The following is a 22,005-nucleotide window of genomic DNA, read 5'->3' as shown; positions in this document are numbered from 1 at the left end:
GCTGGGTGAATGTTGGTGGCATCCGTGGATGTTAGAGCTGGATGGTGGGAGATCTGAGGCGGGGACGAGTTGTTACTGAGGGTAAGTAGTCCCATTGCCATCATTGGTGCTGGGAGGTGTGGCCCTCAGTAGTACAAATGTCATCTTACTGCTAAACCAGCACTTATCATCCTGAACAAATTGGCAATTAGGAGCCAGATGTGTGACCTCAAATACCACTAGTCTCTTCTGTGGCAACGACCAAGACAGGTTTCAGCCTAGATTGGACAGCTTGTCTTATGAAGAGAGGTTGAGTGAGCTCTGGCTTTTCACACTGGAGAGAAAAAGGAAGCGAGGTGACTTGATAGAGGTGTCCAAGGTAATGAGAGGCATAGATTGAGTAGATAACCAGAGATGTTTCCCTCTGGCAGAAATGGCTGACACGAGGGGACATCATTTTAAGGTGATTGGCGGAAGGTATAGAGAAGATGTCAGCAGTAGGTTCTTTACGCAGAGAGTGATGGGAGTATGGAATGCACTGGCAGCAGTGGTAATAGAGTCAGAAACATTAGGGAAATTTAAGTGACTGCTGGGCAAACACATGGACGGCGGTAAATTGAGAGGTGTGTAGGTTAGGTTGATCTTAGATTAAGATAAATGCTTGGCACAACATCATGGGCCGAAGGGTCTGTACTGTGCTGTACTGTTCTATGTTCAAGGGCAGTGATTGATGATTGAAAGATGAGGGATCATCATTTAGAGGTATTTAGAACAGGGTAGAGTGGATAAGAGAGACTTTGTTTGTTTGCTTTGTAGAGAAATTCAACAGTATGCGAGACTCTCAATTAAGGTGAGAATTTAAAAGCGAAATGTGGAAACACATTTCTGTACGCCAGACAATCGGAATGTGGCTTGCTGATCTAAAACCCCTTAGATGCTGACTTAGTTAGAATTTTGTGTAATAAATGCAGTCAAGTGAGATGAAGCAAAGTGGAGGAGAATGAATTTTCAACTTCATTCAGTCGTTATCAAATTGAGCACTGGAACAGGGTGAAGCCATGGAGTAGTCTCCTTAACTCCATTGGTTTTAAAATCTCCACTTGTTCTGAGAAATAAAATCACAGGATTATAAAAATTCCTACAGTGTGGAAAGAGTCCATTCAGCTCATCGAGTCTGCACTGATTCTCCATAGGTCATCCCACCCAACCCAGCCCCTAATGCTGTCTCTGTAACCCCATGTTTACCATACTAATCCACCTAGCCTACGAATGCCTGGAGACAATGGTCAGTTTAGCATGGCCAATCCAACTAAACTGTCCCTCTTTGGACTGCAGGAGGAAACCAGAGTAACCTGCAGAAACCCAAACAGATGATCACCCAATGCTGGAATCATACCTGAGCCAACAGTGCTAACCAGATAGAATTCAATATTTCCACAAAGGTCACCCGAGAGATGATCCCAGAAATGGATTGTAAAGCAGATAGCACTGCCTTCACCAGCTTCATCTTCAAACTTATCTTGTGTTACTATCTCCTTGACGCACCATGTGTGCTAAGAGATATTTACCCATAGCCTGTGAAAGGTCTATTGTCATTATACATGCTCAAAGTTCCCCTCAGTATAGAGTTGTCAGAAGTAGTTTCGGCAGGTTGAATCTTGCAAGCTGCAAATTCTTCAGTGTTGATTCAACACAAACTCGATGCTTGCTCTGAGAGCAACATTACCGAAAGGGTCGCCTTGGTTGTTTTTAATCTATCAATAAATGTTCACTGTTATTCTGAATGATCTCCTGACCTTTCTATCTTCAGCCCCCACTGACAGTAAATTTATCGAATGTTTACAGAACACAAGAAGGCCATTCAGCCTATTGTATCCATTTGAGCTGATCCCACTCCCAGGCTCTTTTCTGATAGGTTGGTATTTTTTAATTTGGCTGCGTTGGAACCCAGTTGTCTCCTTCACTAATACACACCAGGTACTGTCTGAGTAAGGTCTATTTTAATGATCACAGCAGATGTCTGAACTAAAATACAGATACAAAAGTTAAAGCTAGGTCCAAATGAAAGGTACTTACTTAAATCATTACAAGGTCAGTCTGTTATCACTGAAGGCCTTTTACTTGAAGATATATTTTCCTGAGGTGCAGGGATTAAAACTTGAAAGTCAGAAGTTAGTTAGGACACCTGATGCAATTGAGTACTGAAGATCTCTCCCAGACTTGAACTGAGCAGAACAGATTTTGGGAGGGATTGAAGACTCTTTGAATTTTTGAACACATGGCACATTGCGCCACTTTGTGACTGGGCAGTCATGGAGTCATACAGTCATAGAGATGTACAGCAAGGAAACAGACCCTTCAGTCCAACTCATCCATGCCGACCAGACATACCAACCTAATCAAATCCCATTTGCTATTACTTGGCCCATATCCCTCCAAGCACTTCCTATTCATATACCCATCCAGATGCCTTTCAAATGTTGCAATTGTACGAGCCTCCACCACTTCCTCTGGCAGCTCATTCCATATATGCGCCACCCTCTGCATGAAAAAGTTTCACCGTAGGTCCCTATTAGATCTTTCCCCTCTCATCCTAAACCTATGCCCTAAACCTATGTTCTGTACTCCCCCGACCCCAGGGAAAAGACTTGTCTATTTATCCCATCCATGCCTCTCGTGACTTTATAAACCTCTACCCTCAACGTTCCAGGAAAAACAGCCCCAGCCTATTCAGCCTCTCCCTATAGCTCAAATCTTCCAATCCTGGCAGCATCACTATAAATCTTTTCTGAACCTTTCCAAGTTTCACAACCTTCTGCTGATAGGAAGGAGACCAGAATTGCATGCAGTATTCCAAAAGTGGCCTAACCAATGTCCTGTACAGCTGCAACATGACCTCCCAATTCCTAAGCTCAGTACTCTGACCAATAAAGGAAAGCATACCAAACGCAACCTTCACTATCCTATCTACCTGTGACTCTACTTTCAAAAAGCTGTGAGTGTGCATTCCAAAGTCTCTTTGTTCAGCAACACTCCCCAGAACCATACATTTAAGGGTATAAGTTCTGCTAAAACTTGCTTTCCCAAATGCAGCACCTCGCATTTATCTAAACTCCATCAGCCACTCAGCCCATTGGCCCATCTGATCAAGATTCTATTGTATTCTGAGGTAATCATCTTTGCTGTCCACTACACCTCCAATTTTGTTGTCATCTGCAAATTTACTAACTATGCTTCCTCTGTTCACATCCAAGTCATTTGTATAAATAATGAAAAGTAGTGTACCTAGCCCCGATCCTTGTGGCACTCCAGTCTGAAAAACGACCCTCCACCACCATCCTCTGTCTTCTACCTTCGACCCAGTTCTTTATCAAAATGGCTAGTTCTCCCTGTATTCCATGACCTCTAACCTTGCTAACCGGTTTTTCCATGGGAAACCTTGTTGAATGCTTTACTGAAGTCCATATAGATCACATCCACTGCTCTGCCCTCATCAACTGTCTTTGTTTCTTTAAAAAAAAAACTCCTCCAAGTTTGTGAGACATGATTTTCCACGCACGAAGCCATGTTGACTATCCCTAGTCAATCCTTGCCTTTCCAAAAATGTGTAAATGCTGTTCCTCAGGATTTCCGACAACCTGCCTACCACTGATGTCAAACTCACCGCGTCTATAGTTCCCTGGCTTGTGTTCACCACCTTTCTTAAATAGTGGTGCAACGTTAGCCAACCTCCAGTCTTCTGGCACCTCATCTGTGACTATCAGTGATAAAAATATCTCAGCAAGGATCCCAGCAATCGCTTCCCATAGAGTTATAGGATGTTTAGTGATGACAAAGGTGTCATCCACTTGGTGGACCCAAAGTTTGGATTGATGGTTGGCAGAGCTGTTTGTTCTAGTCTTTGCATTACTGCGTCTGCTAAGACCTCTATTACTGGAGATGCCATGGGTGTCCCTTGGTTTGCGTATAGGTTTGTTTTAGATTAGATTCCCTACGATGTGGAAACAGGCTCTTCGGCCCAACAGGTCCACACCAACCCTCTGAAGAGCAACCCATCCAGACCCATTCCCTTATACCTAATACTATGGACAATTTAGCATGGCCAATTCACCTAATCTGCACATCTTTGGACTGTGGGAGGAAACCGGAGCATCCGGAGGAAATCCACGCAGACACTGGGTGAATGTGGAAACTCCACACAGACAGTTGCCCGAGGCAGGTATTGAACCCAGGTCCCTGGCACTGTGAGGCAACAGTGCTAACCACTGAGCTGTGAAATGGGTGCTAAGGCATACATCCACGAGCTTGACGATGTTGTCCTTGCTAATGAAGTTGGTGTTTGGTGTGTGCATGTCTTTGCTGCTTCTAATCGTGGAATCGGTGTTTTTTTGGCCAGGTTGATGTTGAAGGATGTGAGCAGAGCTGTTATGTCAAAGGAGAACATTATTTCATCCTCTTCTATCTTGGTATCTTTGGTCTTCAGGAATTCTTGGGTAGAGTGAATGGAGTGGCATGAGTCTTCCTCTAAGTGTTTTAGTTTTTGGTGTAGTTCCTTACCTAATCTGTATGTTGGTGTTCTAGGTAGTGAGACTATGAGTCTGAGGGAAGCTCCTGGTTTGTGAATTTTGGGTTATCCATAGAAGCGTGGTGCGTTGGATCCATCTTGTTTCATTTTTTGGAAGTCTGTAATGTTCAATTCTCCAGATTTCTGTGGGTTTTTTTTGAGTAAGGCTGTGATTCAATGTTCTCATTGTGGGGTTGGGTCTATCGCCACCTGTTGGTAAGTGTCAGTATCTGCAAGCAGTCTCTTTCTCAATGTAGTCTGTTCAGTTTAAAACGACTGTCAAGTGTTCTTTGTCTGCAGGTAGGAAATGTTGCTATTATCTTTTTTGAGTCCTTCTAGTGCTTTCTTTGTGTATTTAGTGTGTTTCCTTTTTTCCGGCTTAATGTTGGTGCGACTGTCTGTCTCATGGTTTGCTGGGTTTCCTCTGTGAATTTGTCTTTCAGTGGTGTTTCTAATGCTGCTAAGAAGTCTTTCTTGTCCGCATCCCGGAAGTCGTAATTTAATCCACTTAGAGTGCTTTTTCGTTTCTGATAAGGGTCGTCTGATAAGGTTTTTTAAAATCCATGCTTCTGTGTTGTCTGTATTGTTATTTTGTGTGCGTTTGTTCAGTATTTTTCTGCAGGTCTAGTGTTTTCATTTTTTCTGTTGGCCTTTTTCTAATGCCCATGGCTCATTTTACTGTGTCTGCCCATTCATGGTCTATCGCATTAGTGAGTTAAGTCTTTTGGCATGAAATTTCCTGGTTGTATTTAGTTTGTTGTGGGCATTGTTAATCATTTCTCTAAGCATTCTGTGGCCGTTTTGCTCTGCTATTCGTTTAGCAAGTGGAGTGTTAAGGGGAGGTTTGTATTTAGGTAGTACCTGTTCCCTTAGGCATGTTCGCAGGTGGCACTCTGTAAGATGGCGTTGGTTTCCCATCTTGGGGCCAGTTTTAGCTTATTGCACCTGCAGGTGTTAGCGAGTTTTGAGAAGATTTGTAGCTCAGGTTGAGGTTCTGTATGTACATTTGCTTGCAGAGCTGGAAGCTCCATTTTCGTAAGGAACAAGAAAGAGGACCCAGGGGCTGTTGGGGAAGTAAATTTCCAATGTAAAAGGGACTTAGCTTGAGTGTCAGAGGCCTCCAGTTGCAGCAGCTGCAGGAATGGTGAGAGCGAGGAGCTGAGTGGGAGCAGTCGAATTGTGTCGTGGGTCGGTGACTGAACTGATATGTTTGGGCATCAGCTGAACCCGAGACACTCCACGTGTAGTGTCTCCAAACCACCCTCCTCCTCTAACCCAAAAAAGGTCTCTGTGGTATGTTGATATGGTAAGGTTTTTCTACTTTTTTTTTTGTGTGGTTGGTTTAAAAACTACTTTTCTTTCCTTTTTTTTGTTTATCTAAGTTAAGACTAAGTTAAGTTTAAGATTAAAAATGGCGACAGATCTCAGACCTGCGTTATGCTCCTCTTGCTCAATGTAGGAGCTCAGGGATACAGCTGATGTCCCTGACGATTTCACATGCAGGAATTGTTGAAGCAACGGCTTTGAAGCACACATAATGCTGAGGGGGTCATGGATAGCATGTTTAATGAATTGGTCATGCCGCAGATTAGGATTGCTGAGGGAGAAAGGGAATGGGTGACCAAAAGGCAGAGAAAGAGCAAGAAGGCTGTGCAGGTGTCCTCTTCCTCCAAAACAGGTGTACCGTTTTGGATACTTTCGGGGGAGATGGCTCACCAAGGGAAGGCAGCAGTAGCCAAGTTCATCACATCGTAACTGGCTGTGCTGTTTGAAAGAGTGGGAAAAAGCTACAGTCACAAGGGATTCAATTGTAAGGGGAGTGGATAGGTGGTTCTGTGGTCGAAAACGAGACTCCCGCATGGTATGCTGCCTCTTAGTTGCATGGGTCAGCAGTGTTTCAGATCATCTGCAGAACATTATGAAGGAGGAGGGTGAACAGCCAGTTGTTGTGGTGCATGTGGGCACCAATGATATAGGGATGAGACCCTACAAGCAGAATTTAGGGAGTTAGGAGCCAAATTGAAAAGTAGGACCTCAGAGGTAGTCCTACTCAGGATTTGCTACTAGTGCAAAGTGCTAGTCAGAGTAGAAATGAAAGAATAGGCAGGATAAATGTGTGGCTTGAGAGATGAAGGAGGGAGGGGTTAAGATTTTTGGGACATTGGGACTATTTCTGGGGGAAGTGGGTCTATTACAGATTGGATGGTCTACACCTGGGCCAGACTGGAACCAATGTCCTTGGAGGTGCTTTTGCTAACACTTGGCAATGAGATGTTAAATGGTTATTTTGTTCTGCTGACATGTTAGAAATTGGATGTCCCATTTTTCTGTCTTGGGAGACAAGATGTGATAATCGAATCGAATTGTGGGCGGCACGGTGGCACAGTGGTTAGCACTGCTGCCTCACAGCGCCTGAGACCCGGGTTCAATTCCCGCCTCAGGCGACTGACTGTGTGGAGTTTGCACGTTCTCCCCATGTCTGCGTGGGTTTCCTCCGGGTGCTCCAGTTTCCTCCCACAGTCCAAAGATGTGCAGGTCAGGTGAATTGGTCATGCTAAATTGCCCGTAGTGTTAGGTAAGGGGTAAATGTAGAGGTATGGGTGGGTTGCGGGTCGGTGTGGACTTGTTGGGCCGAAGGGCCTGTTTCCACGCTGTAATGTAATGTAATGTAATCTAATCTACTCTGTAAATGTTGTAGTTTAAGGAATAACCTAATCACACATTGATTCTGGAAATAATCTAATCACTTTACATTGTTTTTGGGTGACATGTGACTGTGGGAGAGTGGCCAGGCGTTGTCTTGCGTGCATGACTGACTATGATATAAAACATTGTATAAAGGGAGGACCATTCCCTTGTTCAGAGAGCCTCGCTTGACACTTTTTGCAAGCATCATGGAGAGTGTTAAGTGATCCTCCAAAATCTTATACTTGCTTAAGTAAATTGTAGCTGTTGAGATGTTGGCGTATTGCAGTTTTTTTTTTAGATTAGATTACTTACAGTGTGGAAACAGGCCCTTCGGCCCAACAAGTCCACACCGACCCGCCGAAGCGCAACCCACCCATACCCCTACATTTACCCCTTACCTAACACTACAGGCAATTTGGCATGGCCAATTCACCTGACCTGCACATCTTTGGACTGTGGGAGGAAACCGGAGCACCCGGAGGAAACCCACGCAGACATGGGGAGAACGTGCAAACTCCACACAGTCAGTCGCCGGAGGCGGGAATTGAACCCGGAGCTCTGGCGCTAAGTGGCAGCAGTGCTAACCACTGTGCCACCGTGCCGTATCAAGTGTGTAAGAATCTCAAGAAGGCAACCTAACATTTGGCAACGAGAATGGGAGGAAAAAGAGGTTAGAGTCCCAGTGGAATTCAGAGGTTAGAATCCTCTAATTTAAGGCACCAGAACATAATATGTAAGATAAAGGATAACTACGGTATCTGTCTCAATCACTCTGCCTTAGACCGGTTGCCAAGAGGGGACATCCCCCACGTGAGGTTCAGGACCCTGAAGTGGGTGTGGAGACTGAGGAGTCTGGACTTGTATACAGAGATAAGTTAGGAAGTTGAGACTTCAAAATAAGTGTGACACACAGATAAATTGGGTGTCGGAACCCCTTTTGAACGGTTATGGCAGGATAACCACCAAAATGAACATACTAAGCATCGGTCTTGACAAATATTTATAAATTCCTTATAAAATTTGCTGGGAAGTCCTACAGGACGAGGTAACGTTCCATTCTGGAGTTGCCTCATTGCCTCCTGCACTCCTTGCACTGACAGTGAGGCCAAAAGAAGAGACTCTTGTTCGGGAGTCACACCCAGGAGATCCAAATTCTTGAAAAAAAGATGCTATCCAGCCCTCCCATCCTCAGAACATTTAGACTGGTATAGAATAAAATTTCTGAAATGTCACATTGATCCTTTTAGAATCGCTGGTTAGGTTTCCAGTAATGTCCCTGATCGAGTTGATGGCTTGAGGCTTGATGCCTTTTCCTGGTAAGATATGCTAAGTACTTGCCCGGTTTATCTCCATGCTGAAACAACCTTTGTTTTGCAAATGTAAGCTCCTTCTTAGCTGTCTGTGTGAGCATGGAGTTCAGTGTGGACCGAAGCGCTGTGATCCTCTGTAATTTAGCCAGCGGGGGCCTATGGGGTGGCACAGCGGTTAGCAATGCTGCCTCACAGCATTAGGGACCTGGGTTCAATTCCCGCCTCAGGCAACTGCCTGTGTGGAGTTTGCACATTCTTCCCGTGTCTGCGTGGGTTTCCTCCGGGTGCTCCGGTTTCCTCCCACAGTCCAAAGATGTGCAGGTTAGGTGAATTGGCCATGCTAAATTGCCCGTAGTGTTAGGTGAAGGGGTAAATGTAGGGGGATGGGTTGCTCTTCGGAGGGTCGGTGTGGACGTGTTGGGCCGAAGGGCCTGTTTCCACATTGTAAGTAATCTAATCTAATCAAAGTATGCCTTCTTGGCTGCCATCAGCTATGTTTTGAGCAAGCGTTGCTGCTCACCCTTCTGCCGTTTCTTACTGGCAGAATCGGCAGTAACTAACACCCTAGCATGGGCTTTTACAGTTTCCCAACGAATGGATGGATTACTGCCTGAGCCTGAATTAATTCGAAAAATGCCCTGAATTCAGTGGATAAGTATTCAGTAAACTTGCCCTCCCTTAAGATGAAGGGATCCAGTCTCCAGAGCCTTGAACCTACCTTAGTGTCCTTACTCTTGACCATTAGATACACTGGAGCGTAATCAGAGGTAGTGATATTGCCAATTGGACATGACACCACAGAGTCCAAATGCGCTGCGGGAGTTAAAAATAGATCAATTTTGGTATGACATTTGTGTGGGCTGGAGAAAAATGTAAAATCCCTGTCTGTAAGGCAAAGGCATCTCCAAATGTTTACCAGTCCTAGTACAACACGTGCATCCCTTAATTGCTTAGATCGTGAAGATATCAGGGGACCTTTGGAGAATCTGTCTACTGTAGAATCTATTAAACTATTAAAATCCCCCACATGGGTCTGGGTGGGTTGTGCATCGGCGTGGACTTGTTGGGCTGAAGGGCCTGTTTCCACACTGTAAGCAATCTAATGATAATATGCTGCGGTGCGAGGCTAATCAGGTTAGAAAGTGCGGTTACCAGGCATGCATGGACAGGGGGACAGTAAACATTTAAGGTCTCGTATTTTTCCCTGTCTATCAAAGGTTTAAGGATTACGCATCTCCTGTGTGTGACTTTAAGATATTCGAACAACTTAAATGGGCGATTCTTCCTACTAAGTATAGCCGCTCTCCTACTTGTAGTATTGAAAGATGAGAAATAAACCTGGTCATACCCATTCTGTTGCAATTTCAAGTTTTCTGCATCATCCAAGTGTGTGTCTTGCAACAAGGCGAAATCCACCCTTTCCTTTTTAAGACTGGAGAGAGTACCTTTTTCCTCTTGATCGGCGAGTGGCTCCCTTAATGTTCCAGGTATACCACTTGAACACATCCTTAGTCATAACATTCTACATTAACATTTAGACTCCAGAGAGGGAAGAACTGGAATTACTAATCGCTGAGCTTCAGTAAAATAAAATCCACAAAACATAAAAACTACATATACTCAAACAGCTACAACCAACAAACCTATAAAACTATGTACATCAAAAACAAAAAAGCAAAAAAAGCGCCAAAAGCACTGATTAGAGGAATTTTCCCCCCTATCCAAAGGGGACACTTAAACATCGCAAAACCCTCCTAGCCATCCCAACCACCCTCTTAACTTCTCCTAGCTAGGGTTGTGTCACCAACACAGCAATAAAAGATAAAGTGACAGTAAGAAGGAAAGAAAGATTAGTAATATACATAAGTAAGTTAAAAGTAAATATGTCACCCATCCCCTGGTATAACTTAGAAATTAAAGGTACATTCTCTATCCATCCCAAGCATCGTCTAACGCAACTTATTACCAACAAAAAGGAGACTTGGCCAAGTTCTCTCTAAAGAAGGACACACCCAAACAACATTGTTATTCAATTGTCTGGTTTAAGTTAGCGTGTCCACAAGGTTCTTTGCTTTCTCTGGTGAGTCAAATAAGTGTACAGATCCATTATAGTTAAGCTGAAGAACCGCTGGGTATCTTGCAGAGTACTGGATCCCAATTCTCTTAATCTCCTCTTGATGCCGTCGTAGGATTTCCTTTTCTGAATCACCGCCACTGAAAAATCTTGGAAGAACATGACCCTGAAGCCTTCGCACAGCAATGCCCTTGGACCATTCCCCTGGGCTCTGGAAGCTTCCATGACTCTATTTGTCTTTATAATGATGGAACCATACCACGACAGGGCGAGGGTGCTGGTCCATACCTGGCCTCTGTGCTGCAACCTGGTGGGCTCTCTCAATCTTTATCCTTCCCTTTTCAGCCTCCAAGCTAAGGAATTCTGGCAATCACTTCAAAAAATTCCACTGGTTGCCCACCTTCCATTCTCCTTTGGCAGACCGACAACACGGAGATTCTACCTTCTACCCCTGTTCTCCAGATCATCCACCAGATCCAGTAAACCACAGACCCTGCGCTTCCAGGGCTTCAATCCAACTCTTGGATGAATCAGTCTCAACTTCTACCCCTGTGACTCAACGTTCAAGCTCAGCAGTCCTTTTCCCCAGGTCTTCCAGCTGCTGTTTGTGCTTTTGCAACATAGCAGAGACCAGGGCCAGCTTGTCCTCTATTTTTCCTTCGATCTGTTTTCCCAGGACCTCGCGAGATTTGGCGAGCTCCTTAACCAAGGCCTGGTGAGTAAGCAAGCCTGCTGACTCAGTGGATTGAGCCGCGGCCGTGGCTTTCGGCGAACTCCCTCCTTTCTTTGGCATTCTCCTGTAGCAGAAACAAAGGTAAGTGAAATTTTTTTATGTTCAATAGCTCTTTTACCACTTTGTGGCTCACAGGGACTTGGCTGTTTCTAACTCTGTCCTGCTGATGATGTGGTGCAGAACCCAGTACCGTGACCCTCCTAGATTGCTGCCATCTTGAATTCCACCCCCCCCCCCGAGTTTTATTTCTTTGAGTCTTCATAGCAATTGATAGAACAGAATGGCTTGCAGGGCCATTTCAGAGGGCACACACTCTTCTTTTCTGTAATTCAGCTCTTCTGTTCATGTTTGGACCATTGCTATAATGAAATGAGGAAGGATGCTTTAAAGGTGTGATCACAGAGTTCAGAGTCATTATGTTACTGTCAGAGTGAAAGGTAAAATTGTTAGAATTAGAAGCAATGGATCGATAAAGAGTGTGAGGTTCTAGTGAAGAATACAAAGAATCATATGTTAGATATAAACAATTGGGTTCATGTGAATCCCTTGAGTAGTATAAAGAATGTAGGAACATTCTTAAGATGGAGATCAGGAAGACAAATAGAGGATATGAGAGAGCTTTGGCAATTAAAGTTAAAGTTAATCCAAAGGGTTTCTATAAATACATTAAGAGCAAGAGAGCAACTAGACAGAGGGTAGGGCCCTTAAAGAGCTCATCTTTGTAGAGAATCTCAGGAGATGGGAGAGTTATTAAATTAATATTTCATGTCAGCTTTTACTGTGGAGAAAGAAATAGAGGCCAGAAATCTCAGAAATAAATATTGATGTTTGAACACCATTTACATGATAGAAGGCGAAATGCTGAAGGTGATAGAAAAGAATAAGGTGAATAAATCGGGACCTGAACAAGTGTATGTGGGAAGTTAGGGAGAAAGTTACAGGGCCTTTTGAAGAATTATTTGTATAATTTGTAATTATGGATGAGGGGCTGCACAACTGGAGAGTGGCTAATATTGAGCCTTAGTTTAATAAAGGAGGTAAAGAGAAGCCTGGGAACGGTACACCTGAGAGTCTGGCTTCGGTGATGTGTAAATTGTTCAGTGATTCTGAAAGATAGGGTTTATATGCATTTGGAGAGGCAAGGAATGATGAGGGGAGAGTCAGCATGGTTTTGTTCAAGGGAAATAGTGTCTCAAAACTTGATTGAATTTTTTGAGGAAGTAACCAATAGGATTGAGGGTAGAAAGATGAACATTGTTTACTTGGACTTCAGTAAAGCCTTTGAGAAGGTTCTTCAAGGGAGACAAATTAGTAAAGTTAAATCCTGTCTGATTCAGGGTGAGCTTGCCAACTGCTTACAAAATTGGCGTGATGGTAGGGAGTTGCTTTTTGGACTGGAAGCCTGTGATCAGCAGTATTCCACAGGGCACAGCAGGTCAGGCAGCATCCAAGGAGCAGGAGACTCGATGTTTCGGACATAAGCCCTTCATCAGGAAGGGCTCCTTGGATGCTGCCTGACATGCTGTGCTTCTCCACAACCACGCTCTCGACTCTGATCTCCAACATCTGCAGTACTCACTTTCTCAAGTGTTTTATAGGGATTGATTCTTGGACTGCTTTCATTTATGATTTATATAAATGATTCAGATGGGAATATAGAAATCATGGTTAGTATGTTTGCAGGTGACACCAAGATTGGTGGTATAGTGGTCAGTAAAGAAACTTATTAAAGATTACAAAGAGATCATGATATGTTGGGTCAATATGCTGAGTAGCAGCAAATGGAGATTGGATAAATGTGAGATGTTGCATTTTGGTAAAAGAAGCAAATTTATATAACTAAAAATAGGGCCTTGCGTCGTGTTTTTGAACAGAGGCACCTATATGTCCAGTTACATAATTTTTTTGGAGTTTGCATTCCATATAGATAAGGTGGCTAAGAAGGCTTTCGCATACTTGCCTTCATTGTTCAAATCTTTAAGGATAGGAGTTGGGATGTCATGTTGAAGTTGTACACGACATGGTGAGGCCTCTTCTGGATTATTGTACCCAGTTCTGGTCTCCCTGTTAATGGAAGGATATTATTATATCTTTCAGAATCAAATCTAACATCTTAACCATCACCGAAATATGATTCTCAGGTCTACAGTTCCCAGGCTTCCCTTTATGTCCTTTCTTAAACAAAGGCTTAACATTAAACAGTCTGCAGTTATCCAGCACTTTATTTGTTTCCTTTGTAACTATAAAATTATTCTTCAAGGGGCCCCGCCATTTCCTCCCTAACTTCACACAAAGTCCTGGAATATACTTGTTCTGGTCCAGATTTAACCATCTTTTATTTTTTCTAAGTCCTCCAGCGTTTCCTCTTCTATGATGTGAAGCGATTTACCAGAGTGTTGCCAAGAATAGAGAGTTTAAGTAGTATGGATATGCTGTGACTTCATTCAGTGGAGCGTAGAAGACTGAGAGGTGACCATATAAAGTTTTGTAAAATAATGAGGGGTATATGGAGAAATTAAGAAGGAACTTAAATTCAGAATTAGGAAGGTTAAAAGAGGCAATGAAGTGTCTTTAGCAAATAGGATCAAGGAGAATCCAAAGGTTTTTTTATACATATAATAGAAAAAAAGAGGGTAGCAAATGAAAGAATAGGCCCACTCAAGGACAAATAGGGAGGTTATGCATGGATCCTCAGGAAGTGGGAGAGATTCTTAATGAGTACTTTGTATCGATATTCACCAAGGGGAAGGATATAGAGTCATACAAATGTACAGCACAGAAACAGTCCATTCGGTCCAACTCGTCCATGCCAACCAGCATCCCAACTCAAACTAGTCCCACCTGCCAGCACTTGGCCTATATCCCTCCAAACACTTCCTGTTCATGTACCCATCCAAATGCCTTTTAAATGTTACAATTGTACGAGCCTCCACCACTTCCTCTGACAGCTCATTCCATACACTTACCACCCTTTGCGTGAAAAGGTTGCACCTTAGGGGTCTCTCATATCTTTCCCCTCTCACCTTAAACCCATGCCGTCTCATTCTGGACTCACCCAATCCAACCAACTATGCCCCTCATGATTTTATAAACCTCCACACGGTCACCCCTCAGCCTCCGACACTCCAGGGAAAATAGCCCTTGCCTATTCAGCCTCACCCTATTGCTCAAATCCTCCAACTCTGGCAGCATCCTTGTAAATCTTTTCTGAACCCTTTCAGGTTTCACAACATCTTTCCGATAGGAAGAAAACCAGAACTGCACGCAATATTCCAAAAATGGCCTAACCAATGTCCTGTACAGCCGCAACATGACCTCCCAATTCCTAAGCTCAATACTCTGACCAAAAAAGGAAAGCATACCAAACGCCGCCTTCACTGTCCTATCTATCTGTGACTCTACTTTCAAAAAGCTGAGTGCGCACTCCAAGGTCTCTTTGTTCAGGAACACTCCACTCCCTAAGACCTTGCCATTAAGGATATAAGTCCTAAGATTTGCTTTCCCAAAATGCAACACCTCATTTATCTAAATTAAACTCCATCTGCCACTCCTCAGCCCATTGGCCCATCTGATCAAGATCCTGTTGTAATCTGAGGTAACCTTTCTTGCTGTCCACTGCACCTCCAATTTTGGTGTCATCTGCAAACTTACTAACTATACCTCTTATGCTCACATCCAAATCATTTTATATAAATGAGAAAAAGTAGAGGACCCAGCAGCAATCCTTGTGGCACTCCACTGGTCACAGGCCTCCAATCTGAAAAACAACCCTCTACCACCACCTTCGAGCCAGTTCTGTATCCATATGGTGAGTTCTCCCTGTATTCCATGAGATCTAACCTTGCTCACCAGTCTCTCATGGGGACCCTTGTCATACAGAAGATGATTACACACCCGCCCAATGCTATTGTCCATACACTGTATTCAACAGGTCCATATTTTGGTGGGGCAAATGTTGTTAAGGACTAGATCATGTGACTGATGTTGAGGTCAGGGAGGAATGTGTGTGTGATTGCTCGAGACAATGTCATTGTATTGAAGGAGGAAGTTTTAGGTATCCTAAATTGCATTAAGGTAGACAAGTCTCCAGGACCAGATGGGGTCAATCCAGGTTACTTCGGAAGGCAAGGGAAGAAATATCTGATGGCAGATATTTTCACATCCTCGTTGACCACAGGTGAAGTTACAGAAGATTGGAGATTAACCAATATTGTTCCGTTGTTCAAGAATGGAAATAGGGATAATTCAGAAATTAGAACTAGAGGGCATAGGTTTAGGGTGAGAGGGGAAAGATATAAAAGAGACCTAAGGGGCAATTTTTTTCACGCAGAGGGTGGTATGTGTATGGAATGAGCTGCCAGAGGAAGTGGTGGAGGCTGATACAATTGCAACATTTAAGAGGCATTTGGATGGGTATATGAATAGGAAGGGTTTGGAGGGATATGGGCCGGGTGCTGGCAGGTGGGACTAGATTGGGTTGGGATATCTGGTTGGCGTGGGCAGGTTGGACCAAAGGGTCTATTTCCATGCTGTACATCTCTATGACTCTATAAAGGCCAGTGAGTCTGATGTCTGTGGTGGGGAAGCTCTTAGAGAAGATATCAAGGGATAAGATAAATGCACGTTTGAAAGTAAATGGACTAGTTAGCGACAGGCAGTATGGTTTTGTATAGGGAAGGTCGTGTCTCACTAACTTGATTGTCACCTCTTCAAAAAGTTCAAGGTAATTGATTAGGGAAGGGCTGTGAATGTACTTGTTATACCTTAATTTGATAAAAGTCCCACATAGCAGGTCGGTACAAAAATTAAAATCACCACATGTTGGTGATATTGACCCAACATATTATGATCTCTTTGTAATCTTAGATTAGCTTCTATACTGACCACTATACCACCAATCTTGGTGTCACCTGCAAATATACTAACTATGCTTTCTATATTTTCATCTAAATCATTTATGTTAAATGATAAATGAAAGCAGACCCAGAATCAATCCCTGTGGAGCACTAGGAGAAGGTGAGGACTGCAGGTGCAAAACTGGCTTGGTCATAGAAGACTGAGGGTAGTGGTGGAAGGGTGTTTTTCGGATGAAAGACTGGAACTAGTGGTGTTCCACAGGAATCAGTCTTAGGTTCTCTGTTGGTTGTAATATGTCCATATGATCTGGAGGAAAATATAGGTGGTCTGAATAGCAAGTTAACAGATGATATGAAGATTGGTAGAGTTGCTGAAAGTGATGATGGTTGTGCGAGGATACAACAGGATATAGAAAGGTGAATTGGACACAGAAATGGCAGATGGAGTTTAATCCAAACAAATGCAAAGTGATGCATTTTGGAGGATCAAATTTAGCTATGAATTATACTTAAATAGCAGAACCCTTTGGAACATTAACTTACAGTATGAGTTAGCAAACCATGTTACAGTTATATAAAATCTTTGTTAGGCTGCTTTTGAAGTGTTGTGCGCAGTGTTGGTCACCACACACCAGAAGGTCATGGAAGCTTTGGCAAGAGTGCAGAGAAGGTTCACCAGGATGTTGTCTGGTCTTGAGCCTTAGCGATGAATAAAGGTTAGAAAGACTAGGATTGTTTTCACTGGAAAGCTGGCAGCTGAGAAGAGACCTGATGGAGGTCTACAGAATTATGAGAGGCATAGAAAGGGTCCGCCCATTGTTGAAGTTTCAAGTACAAGGGGGCAAGGTGAGACGGATAAAGTTTAAGGGAGATGTATGAAGGAAGCTTTTCATCCAGAGAGTGGCAGGAGCCTGGAACACACTGCCTGAAGAGGCGGTGGAAGCAGGCACGTTTAAGAAGCATCTGGATCGTTACATGAATAGGGAGGGAAAAGAGGGATATGGACCAAATAAAGGCAAAAGGTTTGTTTTTTAGTTTAGTTAGGACATGATGATCAGAACTGGCTTGGAGGACCGAAGGGCCTGTTCCTGTGCTGTACTACTTTTCTGTTCTTTTGCATCAAAAAGGTGAGTGGCCTTTTCCTGAGGGTGGGGGGATTTCAAGACTAGGGACATATATTTAAGGTGAAAGGAGAAATTTTAAAAAGATATGAAGGACAATTTATTTTTTACACGGTGGTTTGTGTGAGGAATGAACTTGTAAAGGAAGTCGTGGAAACAGATACAGTTACAACATTTAAAGACATTTGATAAGTGTATGAATAAGAAATGTTTGGAGGGATATGGGCCTGGAGCAGGCAGGTGGGACTTCTTTCATTTTGGGTTTGTTTGGCATAGATTGGTTGGGCCAAAGAGTCTGTTTCCACAACTGATCCTACTGGAATGGAAACTGTGCATCAGTGAGCAGGTTATTGTTGAACAAGTGCTGTTTGTTAGCACTTGGTGACACCTTCTATCACTTTATTGCAGATCAAGAGTAGACGGATTTATCCTGCTGCTTTGTGTACAGGAAATACCTAGGCAGTATTTCATGTCTTGTAGATGCCAGTGTTTTCACTATGACATTTTAAATTTACTGGGTGGTTTAACAGCTTGATGTCCTTCCCTGTCCTCCTGCGTCTGGCTTGATTCTTTATAGCCAATAATGCTCCAAGGGAAGGAAATCTACCCCCAGGAATCACTCCAGCTTATGTTTGTGTTTCATAAACTTATCAATTATCTTTTTATTCTGAGGTTTTTGGTTGCCACAGTTATACAGAGCAGTTAAGATGCCTCCCCCAGTCAATGGTACAGGTGTTATTATAATGTTCACTCAGAAGAATGATGTTGCAAAATACCTTATCAAATGAAGAATATGTTGATCTATAATTAATAGTATACATGGAAATTTAGCAATGTTTTACAACAACATTCCATTCAGCAATGAATGGAATGACTAATAATGTTGTTGTAGCATTGGGAGAGAATTTTCCCTCTTCCAGTATGAATGGCGACATGAGGTTTTTGGGCAGGTAGATGAGACTTTACTTCAGCAACTCTCAACCCAAAGGATGATACCTCAGTGAAACAGTTGAGAACAAAGAAAATTTACAACCCAGGAACAGGCCCTTCGGCACTCTACGCCTGAGCCAATTCAAATCTACTGTCTAAACCTGTTACCAATTCCTAGGCATCTGTATCCCTCTGTTCCCCACCTACTCATGCATTTATCCAGACACCTCTTAAATGAGTCTACTGTGCCTGCCTCCACTACTTCTGCTGGCAACGCATTACAGGCACCTACCACCCTTAAACGTTGCACCTCTCACCTTGAAAGCATGACCTCTCGTCATTGAATCCTTCACCCTGGGGAAAAGCTTATCTCTATCTACCCTGTCTTCTCTTTTCATGATTTTGTAGACCTCAATCAGGTCCCCCCTCAATCTCCTTTTTTCTAATGAAAACAATCCTAACCTACTCAACCTCTCTTCATAGCTCACACCTCGCAACATCCTCATAAACCTCCTCTGCACATCCTCTTGATAATGTGGCAAACAGAACTGTACACAGTTTTCTAAATGCAGCTAAACCAATGTCTTGTACAATTTTAACATGACTTGCCAGCTCTTATACTCAATACCCCGTCTGATGAAGGCACCATATGCCTTCTTGACCAGTCTATCCACCTGAGCAGCCACCTTCATGTACAATGGACCTGAACTCCCAGATCTCTCTGCTCATCAACTTTTCCCAAGGCTCCTGCGTTTACAGTATAGTTCGCTCTGGAATTAGACTTTCTAAAATGCATCATTTCACATTTGCCTGGATTGAACTCCATCTGCCACTTCTCCTCCCAACTCTCCAGTCTCTATATTTGCCTGTATTCTTTGGCAGTCTCCTGTGCTTTCTGCTACTCCACCAATCTTCGTGTCATCTGCAAACTTGCTGATCATACCAACAGTGCCCTCTTCCAAATCATTTATGTATATCACAAAGAACACCACTGGTCACCTTTGTCCATTTCGAAAAACTCCCTTCAACTACTACTCTGTCTCCTGTTGCTCAAGCAGTTCTTTATCCATCAAGCTAGAACACCCTGCACACCATGTGACTTCACGTTCTCCATTAGTTTACCATGGGGAATCTTCTCAAACGCCTTACTAAAGTCCATATATGTGACATCTACAGCCCTTCCTACATCTATCAACTTGGTCACTTCCTCAAAGAACTCTATTAAGTTGGTAAGGCGCAATCTCCCCTGCACGAAACCATGTTGTCACTGATAGGTCCATTCTTTTCCAAATATAAATAAATTTTATCCCTCCATACCTTCTCCAGCAACTGTCCCACCACTGACATCAGGCTCACTGGTCTGTAGTTAACCGGAATATCCCTACTACCCTTCTTGTTGTCCTCCTGTAGGTGAGCACCCCTCCAGCACCTCACCTGTGTTTAAGGGTGCTACAAAGCTTGACTGGCAATACATTGGAGCAGTAGCTCACATTATGTACTTGGATTCCATTGCATATTTTAACTACTTAGTGTGCAAACTCTTGACAACGTGGCCTTTTATTGAGGTAGAAGTGCACAAAAGCAGTGCTGGAGTAAGGCAAAGAGAAAGTGTCATGTCAGAGATTCACACAAGTGTGTATGTTTCTTTTCCATTGCAGGGTGCTGTCAGTGGAGTACTTCTTGTGACACCCAACAACATTATGTTTGATCCTCACAAACATGATCCTCTCGTAAAGGAATGGGGCTGCGAGGAATATGGTATCATGTGTCCCATGGAGGAGGTCCTTTCAGCAGCCATGTACAGTGACATTTTGGACAATAAAGTCAAAGAGTCTTTGCCTGTGTAAGCTACAGTGTTTACTTCTCATGAACAGTTATGGTGTGCACATCTTTGTTATGAACCATGGTATAGTGAAGCTCCCAGGAATAATTACTAATTTAAACGACTATTCTAATCCTGCTGAACAAAGTAAAATAGCTGTCTGGCGGTTCTGTTTTTCTTTGCTCCGTCACTGACTGAGAAACCTGTAGGCTTACTTATTTCAAAGCATCATTTATGGTCAGAATGGATTGTTAAGTGATGAGTTGTTACATATAAACAAGAAATTAGAAAGTAGACCATTCAGCTCCTCTAGCCTGTTCTACCATTCAATAAGATCAGTATTGATCTGATCCTGACACCTACCCAATAATCTTTGACTCTGTTCATCAAAAATCTATCTACTGCCTTACAAATATTTATTGATCCTGCCTGTTCTCTGGCAAAGAGAGTTATCCAGACTCGTCACTCTCGGAGAAACAATTCTCATGATTTCTCTCTTAAATGGGAAACCCTTCATTTTCTCAGTATCTCCAAGGTCACATTTCTCCCAGAAGGGGAGGCATTTTTTAGCATCCACCTTGAGGTTAAGTCAAGTCACTCCTCTTGAGACTGCTTCATATTGCAGTTATGTTCTTTCTTAAAATCAAGAGGCCAGAATTGCAGATACTACACCAGATGTGGCATGAACAAAGCCCTGTAGGTGGTACGGTGGCTCAATAATTAAGGTGCCTCACGGCATCAGGGATCCATGCTCGATTCCAGCCTTGGGCCACTGTCTGTGGAGAGTTTTCACATTCTCTTTCAAGTGTTCTTGTTGCGTCCCACAGTCCAAAGATGAGCACATTGGGTAGATTGACCATACTGAAATTGTACATAGTAATCAGCGATATGTTCAGCTTGATGGATTAGCCATAGTAAATGTGGGGTCACAGGATGCGATGGGGGGGTGCTCAGTGGGATGCTCTTTGGAGGGTCAGTGTGCGCTCGATGGGCCGAATATCCTCTTTCCACATTGTAGGGATTCTGTGATTCTTTAGAACTGTAGCAAACATCTTTATTCTGTTAAAAATCTCTCAACACCAGGTTATAGTCCAACAGGTTGTGTGATTTTTAACTTTGTACACCCCAGTCCAATACTGGCATCTCCAAATCATCTTTATTCTGAGCCTTTACAGTAAATGGCAACATTCTATTTGCCTTTCTAATCGATTGCTGTATCTGTATTGCAGATTTTTGTGATTCATGTGCTAGCACACGTTTCATTCATCAGAGTTCTAATATCTCTTAATTTAAATAACGTAACATGCTTCTTTTTGTTCCTGCTGAAGTCATTTTCATATTTTGCCACATTCTGCTCCATCTGCCAAAACGTTTTTGCTCACTTAACCTCTCTATTTGTAACCTCTTTACCTCTTCTTTACAACTTGCTTTCCAAACTATCTTTGCAGCAGTAGTAAATTAAGCAGCCATCGAATCATTTATGTGGGTTGTAAATAGTTGAATGCCCAATGCTGATTCCTATGACACTCCAGTTTTTACATTGTACAAACTTGACATTTGCTATTATCATGTAAAGAATTCATGATACTATAGATGGAAAAACAAGTTAGTTTGGATAGAGGATTGGTTACCTAACATGTTTTTCCTTCTACACCAGGATGAATTCTTTATTTTTGTGTAGTAACTTCTGATATGGCATCATATTTAATGCCTTCTGGAAACTCAGATGCACTAAGTGTTCAGGTTCTCCTTTATCCATATTGTTGGTCAGGTTCCTCCATAGAAACTAATCAGACCTGATTTTTTTAAAAATAAAAATCACGGTTAACTAATTACTTTTTATAACCATGAACTCTAAATGTTCCCAATAACACATTTTAGGTTAAGTGGCCTAAAGTTTCCTGCTTTCCTAAGCCCATCTTTTCTTG

The 22,005-nt window shown here is 42.9% G+C and overlaps 1 protein-coding gene across 9 annotated transcripts in view; it reads left to right on the top strand.

Annotated features, from left to right (window-relative positions):
* Positions 1 to 22,005, top strand: part of LOC122549113 (oxidation resistance protein 1-like) — a 477,033-nt gene that overhangs the window by 407,620 nt on the left and 47,408 nt on the right. For all 9 annotated transcript variants that reach the window (XM_043688398.1, XM_043688399.1, XM_043688400.1 and 6 more), the window contains one exon: positions 19,914 to 20,098. In XM_043688398.1, the coding sequence (XP_043544333.1) occupies positions 19,914 to 20,098 (185 nt within the window). The remainder of the gene's footprint in view (positions 1 to 19,913; positions 20,099 to 22,005) is intronic.

Source organism: Chiloscyllium plagiosum, chromosome 4 (assembly GCF_004010195.1).
Source record: "Chiloscyllium plagiosum isolate BGI_BamShark_2017 chromosome 4, ASM401019v2, whole genome shotgun sequence".
Classification (NCBI taxonomy): domain Eukaryota; kingdom Metazoa; phylum Chordata; class Chondrichthyes; order Orectolobiformes; family Hemiscylliidae; genus Chiloscyllium; species Chiloscyllium plagiosum.
This window is presented reverse-complemented; position numbering and strand designations above follow the sequence as displayed.